The 7,678-nt window shown below is 38.1% G+C and overlaps 1 protein-coding gene across 1 annotated transcript; it reads left to right on the top strand.

The window, feature by feature from the left end:
• The first annotated feature begins 230 nt into the window (after window positions 1-230).
• LOC110915657 lies at window positions 231-1,011 on the top strand. Its single transcript, XM_022160386.2, has one exon. The coding sequence runs from the start codon at window positions 317-319 to the stop codon at window positions 836-838; it is 522 nt and encodes a 173-aa protein (XP_022016078.1). The 5' UTR covers window positions 231-316; the 3' UTR covers window positions 839-1,011.
• The last annotated feature ends 6,667 nt before the right edge of the window (window positions 1,012-7,678 follow it).

Raw genomic sequence — 7,678 nt, 5'->3', positions numbered from 1 at the left:
TGTTTGACTGGCCAATCCCATGCTGACTAGTAGTTTCTTTTTTTTTTTAATTCTAAAATTTACACACACACAAATAATGCCCCACTACGTCACTTTTAAAATAATGTCTCATGCTGATTAGACTGTCACGTATTAAATAATACCCTGGGAGCATTATTTTGTTTAACCAGTGCACATGATGAAGTTTAATAGCATATATACTTTTCAACAAACCGAATCCCAAAAACATTTAATAACCCACTTTCGTCAATTCAACCCCGTTATTCTCCCCCAAATTCACATACGCTCCGTTTACCAATACAAACCCACTCCTCTCATGGCTTCCCCCACCACCACCGTCCTCTTCTCCCTCATCGTCGCCATCTCCGCCATCTCCGCCACCGCCAGACCCTGTAAAACCATCTTCTTCATCACCTCCACCTACCTCCCTACTAACCCCCAATTCCAAAACCCTAACCCTAACTCCCCCCGCCTAACCTTCTTCATCACCGAAATCCACCAATTCCACCGCACCAGATCATCCTTCTCCTCCCACCACGATGTCGTTTCTTCCAAACCCTACTTCCCCCCATCCAATTCCTCTATTCGTGACCGTACCATGGATATTATGAGCATCGTTGGTGCTCTACTCTTTGGTGTAGGCTGTGGTGCGCTTACTGCCGGAACTATGTACTTGATCTGGGCTTTGTTCTCTAACCGCTGTTTGGATATTGATTCTGATGATTCTGATTGTGAGGTTGAAGATGACGTCAGCCCTAGCAAGAACGGTTATGTTGCGGTTCCGACGGTTGGTAAAGAAGTCCCTCCGTCTGCTGATGAAGTTGATGCCATGAAATAAGTAATAATTGAAGCTGTTGGTAAACTGTTGATTCTTGTTTTCTCTTACTATGTGTATCTGTTATAAATTTGAAGTTTTATTGTGATTTTCTTGATGTTATGCTATATGTGTGTGATTGTAAGGATGATGTGTTTCTATGAAAATTGACTTTTAATGATATCTGCATTGGTTTATGGTGTTACGCAGAAGTTAGAATTCTGTTTGGTTCACATGGATGATTATTGGATTCTATAGTAGAATTCATTAGCTGTTTGTTTACCTCTTATTGGTTCAGCACTTAATGGTTCAGACTGTTTGTTTCACGAGCAGATGTCTGAATGGTTCAGACATTTGCCTCTGAATGGTTAAGATTTATACAGAGTCTAAATGGTTAAGACCTCTAATCTGAATTGGTCAGACATTTGCCTCTGAACGGTTAAGCATTATACAAGCTATTAATGATTCAGACCTCTTACTGGTTCAGCACTTAATCATTCAGATGTTGCCAAACAGCCTCTTATTTTTCTTCTTTTTTAGTTGCTTGCGATATTTATTAAAGTTGTCGTTTGCATACGCTCTTGGGTTTGTTTATTTGTTAGTTCTTTTATCATACAAAGAAGATTATGCCAACAATGTTAATGGTCTTGAACAGCATTGTTATGATACTTAAGTTTGTTACGGTGTGGGCAATTGTTTATGGTATCTGTGATGTTAGGCAGAAGTTAAAGAGTTCTGTTTGGTTTTCTTTTAAATGATATTTGAGTCGGGTGGTTGGTTTTTTTTATAGCAGAGATCAGTGTTTATCGGGAATCTGATGAATTAGATCAATGCTCTCTGTGCTCTGTGTCTTCCAGTTCTGTATGCTGTTTTGAGTATGTGTAAATAGGAGTTAATCTGTTCTTTTTGTGTGTTTCTTTCGGTTTGTCACTCGCTATGTTTTTTGAAGTCGTTTTTTTGCATATGCACCTTGTTTTTGTTGTTCTTTTATTGTACAAAGGGGATTCTGCTAACAAATGTTGATGGTTTAGTCTTTAGAACAGTTGTGGTTAGTTAAAGAATATGTTTAAACTAAAGTATTATTGACATGCATGTGTTTTGGTACCGATGGCTCTAATACGATCGAAGCAGGGTTCAGTTTTTTTATACCAACATTTGGGGTCACATGAGATTGTTTCATCAACTAAGGTCAATCATGCTGTTATGTTATTTCTGGACAATTGATGTTGTTAGAGGGTTGTTCTAACTTCTAAGGCTATAGGGTGTGGCCATGACCCTCCACATAGGCGTCATTTCATCCACCTCTATTCCACCATCTAAAATCACTACCTTAACGGTGTGGTCATAACCCAAACCACTATCTCCTTTATTTTTTTAATTTTTTTTGTCTTAGAATCATCAAATGGGAGGGCCATGGTTGCTGTGGTTTAATCCACGCGAACCATCGTGATTTAATGAGGGGTGGTGTAGCGCATGAATATGGATGCACATCTAATCTAATTACTATACTAACAACCACTCTGGTTATTTAGTCATGTATTTCTTTTGTTGTGTGGGTATATAATATGCATGTATCCCATGTTTGTAAAAGTTTTAAGGGTAGTAGATTGAAATGTCTATATTTTGTATATTTAAATGTCTGTCTGTGTTGTAAAGTTTGAACGTGGGGTATGGTGGGGTGTGGGTTGAGGGCATGGTGCGACATGTGGAGTATGGGGCACCCAAGACCAAAAGCCAATTTCAAAGGGGTATGGTGGGGCGTGGCTGGGGTGGCGTGGCTAGTGCTCTTGGCCAATGCGGTTTCACCGTGTCATGTGGGTAGCCCCGCCCAACGCCCGGGCTGAATCCCCCGCCAATGGTGCCACGCCAAAACCCAAGCCCACCCGAGGTGGTGACTTGGGCGTTTCTCTCCAACTCACGCCCCAACCCCGCCCCATACCTCATAGTCTTAGCTTCAACCATCTCTCTTGTGGGTTTTGGTATCTCATTAGACATATAGACCGACTACAACAACAACAACAACAACCATACCCAGTAAATATAGACCGACTGTAGTGGGTTAATGCCCACGTACACTTCAGCAATCTTTGGGCACTAAGACCTTCCTCATTGGTGACCTATGTGGTTGGGTTGTCACTTTTAATAAATAAAAAAAAGAAAAAATCCTAATTTCTTCGCAACCTGGTCGATCCCACAATCTTAGGTTGTTACCCAACCTCCACATTTTTTTGACACATGTCTCTAGTTAATTGGTTGCTTTTGTTATTTTTTCCTTTTTTCTTTCAAACAATTAGTTTTAAATAAATTAGATTATTTACAATAACTTATAATATTTAAGTATTTTTAATAAAATCAAAAAGTACAATCTTGTTCAGATTTTTTTTTGTGAGCATTTAGATATAAATTTTATTAAAAACTGATTTTTTACAAAAAAAAAGTTTTTTTTTTAATATAAATTCAACATTATCTTATTTGACATATCTTATTTTCCGTTGAAGAATAATTATGTAGTTCGTATCGTTTGTAATTGTATTATTAGATTTCGTGTTCCGATTGTAACTTCATTTATCTATTAATTTAAGTATTTTGATGCATATAATGTTTTTAATCATTTTTTATATTTAAAATAATATAGTTTAAAAAAATAAACATTTTATTACTTATAATAAATTTTATATAATAATTTAAAATCTAAATAATAATATATTTAGTAAAAAATAGTTTAGGTTGGGTTGTTAATGGGTGTGAAATATTGGGATAGGTTGGGTTGGTTAGGTGGAAGAGAGAGAAATTAGTTTTTTATTAAAAGTTGGGTTGGGTTGGGTTGGGTTAGGTTGTGAGTGTGGATAGTTTAAATGCTGTCACGTGGGGTGCTTGAAGGGAGATTAGAGATGATATGTTTGCTCAGTAGTAATGCATTTGGTTTTTGGAGTGAATTGACATTTGATTTTAGCGTTAACTTGTTTAAAGTGACTATTTTACTTCTATGTTAAAAGTAAATTAACAAAGTTTTTTTTTTGAACGACAAATTTGGATCACTAACGGACCACTGGAGTATCATCGTGCCACCAGCGGAATCACCCGATCATATCCACCTCTACTAGGCTTAACGTCTATACACCAATTCATGAGGAAATCCAATAAATATGGGAAAAACCCCATTGTGATAATCGAGCCCAAGACCTATTGGTCCCAATGCCTTGTCCCACTCCTCAAGATGTGACTAGACTGTAAAGCCAAAAAAACTAAATTATCAAGTGGTGGAAGGTTTGCATTTCTCTTGAGAGATGAATGTTCAACTCTCACTTGGTGCAGAGTGATAGGAGACCCAGGGAAACCTGAGTTTGATCCTTGAGCCAAACGAGTTTTACCGGTAATTTCACCGCCGTGCCTACGGGCGGGTGGGTTATCGGGTTTTCCCCGAAATTGGTGGTGGACTCGGGTTACTCTCAGAGTATTTCGTTTGGTTCAGTGGATGCCTCGAGAGTGCTCGTGGTTGATTCTGTTGGCCGTTAAAAAAAAAAACAATTAAAAAGAAAAAGAAATTCCCACGCATTGTCCACTCTATCGAAAATCAGTTGAAATACCCTCCACCCAATGGATAACCTCATGTGACCCCCCTAACTTTGGGTGACAACTGACAACTTAGTTCTTTGGTTAATTTAGTGTTAGGATATGTAGTTTATTAATTTTGCACTGCTATGTTTTTATCAATCCGGTAGAAAATATTATATACTGATCCCAAAATTGAGTTTGATTTTTGTATGTTTTTATCAACCAGGTAGAAAATATTACAACAAGATCCCAAAATTGAGCTTGATTTTTGTAGGAACACTATGATACAACCTAACAGAAAATATTCCTTTTAGGCCATCCGTAGTCATAAAGCCCCTTGTGGGGCGTTATGCGACACGTGTCGTGCCACGTCACACGGGGGCTTTATGGGGCGTTATATCACTAGAGCCCGTAGTCATAAAGCCCCTACCCATCATTACCTATTTAATAATTTTCAGTTTTATTAATTAATATAAAAAAGCTTGCTTGTTTCTGATTGGTCCAATCCTTTTAAAACCCTCCCCATACCGCGCTATAAATATCGCGCTCTCCCCCCAAATTCAATTCATACCGCCCCAAGTATTGTGTTCCGGGCGTTTTTTGGGCGCCATGCTTGGCCAAAGCGCCCCATTACACAAGGGCTTATTGTTACGTTTAACCTCTCAACCTGCTTATATTTGGAAGAATTCAATTAGTGATTTTAATTAGCCATAATATAATTTCAGGGTAGGATTATATAAAAAGGTTATTTTGTTTAACTAGGATGAGAAGAAATTTTAAGCTTTCATTTTTCAAATAAATGGTTAAGATGAAAATATAGTAAAAAACAGAAGTGTAAGGTTATCTTTGGAAAATCTCATTTATTGACTTTCTTTCCACATATGCAAGACACATGCATATTCCATCTATATTTTTTAAACGTTCATAATTTTTTTATACGACATTATTTTTTTCATAAATCGAGCGTCTTTTTATCTTTAATTTGAGTACCCTATTGCTATATAAAATATGACAACTAAACAAATCAAAAAAATTGTGTTGTATTTCTATCTTGAATAGCCTTTTTTATGCTGGATTTTTTTGTGCTATTTTATACTAGATTTTTTTGTACTGGATATTTTGTGCTAGATTTTTTTTTGTACTGGATTTTATGTTGTATTTTTTTGAAAACAAAAAGGGTGTCACATGTCATCTTCATATTTCTACTGACCAAAATGTTCTTCCTTCCTACTTATAAGAAATGCCACATGTCATCATTACAATCCTTTTTAGGGTATTCAGGCAAAGCCCACTTTTTAGTGGATCCTTTCCCTATAATTTCATGCCATTAAATTTAGAATACTAGTTGCGGATGAAGAAATGTGATAGGAAAACCACTTGTGTTGTCATGAAAATTCAGGAGGGAAGAGAGAGAGAAAATAATTTGATGAATTTTGGTAGGGGAAACCCCACCGTCGTCTTTGGACTGCTTGAATTTTTTAGTTTTAGTACGCAGTGATCAGGTTGCATTCGCATCTTAGCTAAAAAAACAAGACCGTAAGCTTCATCACCAAATTTACTGATCAAATCGTGCTGCTGCAATCATTCATTATGATTGGAAGTATTTGGGGTTGCTACCACTTACATTATTATTACCTTTGTTATTCATCAAAATCCAGCAAAAAGAAACCGAATGGGACTTGGGGTTGTATTAACGGAAGGAGGGGAATGTCTAGGTTGTGTTGCTACAACAAATACAAGACCAAGGATAGTGGTTAGTCTAGTCAGGCAGAAGGGTTCAAGGGTTCCACTTTGCCTAACGCAGGTCGTGGGGTCCCCCCCACGTTTGCAAGACGTGGAGAGAGGTTCACTAGTATTGTTGTTGTTCTCCTTGAATTCTGAACTGATAAGAATCCAGCCCAGAACGTGATCGTTGGAGAAGATGTATTATTTGAAGTGAAGAAGAGAAGCAAGCATGATGCTAGTTCTCGAGAGGGGGAAAAAGAATCAGAGAGTTGGAATGATCTCTGCTGATCTTGGAGTGTTTTGCATGGTGGCATGACCTGCATTTTATAGGGGGAGGTGTTTCTCAAAGGAGAAACTTGTGACTAGTGAATCTGTGCTTGCAGTGAGGGACTTACCCTTTTGGGGGTTGAAGGCTTCGGACCTGCGGATAAAAGAGAGTTCCATGTGCACATGCTTTCTTTTGCGGCTGTGGGAGAGTTTTACAAGTAATCAGTGAGGTGACTGATTACTGTGCATGTTCTTTTTGCTGTTCACCATAGTTTCCGGGTTATGAACCATTTAACCATTTAACCCTTTAAGCTATTACGTGTTTTAGTCATTTTGTGAGATCTGGGCTACCCCCGTCATCAGCCCCCAAGTCAGAGGCTTTTGGGGTGGAAGCTCAAATGCTTCTGACTTTTAAACGTGTTTTTTTATTGCTTCAAGGCTTCAAGGCCTGAAAGGTTCATAGGCGGTTTAAATTCTGGTTTTAAATTCTGATGTGACAGTTGCTTTGATCGACTGAACGGTTTTTCAGGGAGCAGTTTCATTGAGCCTTGTGTACAATAATAACCGTTCTTTCCTCATTAATTCTGCTTTTTTACTTTACTATTTACAAGAACTTCTATCTTTTCTCTTCCAAGTTTCACTGAATCATTCCCCTTCGTCCAGGTTAGTGTTCACTTCTTTCTTCTTTTCTTTTAATCGTTTCTTATGGGTGCAAAGAAAGATTTATCGGTCAGTTTTTCTTGTCTCACCCAAGAAGATGTGGAAGCTTTTTGTTTAGAGTGGGGTATAGGTTTAAAGTTTGAACCTGTTGCACCAGGTTGCGATAAATCCATCGATCAGTGTCCTTCCGGTTCGATTGCTATGTACTGTCGACACTTCGAGTTTTCGAACCTTCGTCACCCGTTTTCTAACTTTGTGTTGAATGTGTTAGAGTATTATCGTGTGTCTTTTGGCTAAATCCATCCTCAGGGTTTGGTTAGGGTTTTACATTACGAGGTTTTGTGCTGGTCCCTAGGGTTTGATCCGTCTCTTTCGTCATTTCGTCGATTCTTACGTTTGGCGAAGAATGGCGACTGGTTTACATTTAAAACTACTAAAATTGATACCTGCTTAGTTTCTTCCATGGTTACCACTCTCGGTGCCTAGAAAGATCGTTTTTTCTGGGTCTCAGAATCGATTGTTCCCTTTAAGATGGTTTGGAGACAACCAGAGGATGTTCTCAACGAGCCTGAACCTTCCGAATCTGAACTGAATAGTTGTTTTCTTGATGCTATCCAAAAGTGTCCCTCGAGGGTTTGACCATTCCCTGAGCATTTG

This window comes from Helianthus annuus, chromosome 16 (assembly GCF_002127325.2).
Source record: "Helianthus annuus cultivar XRQ/B chromosome 16, HanXRQr2.0-SUNRISE, whole genome shotgun sequence".
Lineage (NCBI taxonomy): Eukaryota > Viridiplantae > Streptophyta > Magnoliopsida > Asterales > Asteraceae > Helianthus > Helianthus annuus.
This window is presented reverse-complemented; position numbering and strand designations above follow the sequence as displayed.

Coding starts and splice junctions, on each gene's coding strand:
- LOC110915657 (XM_022160386.2), top strand. CDS start 317: ATGGCTTCCCCCACCACCACCGTCCTCTTCTCCCTCATCGTCGCCATC.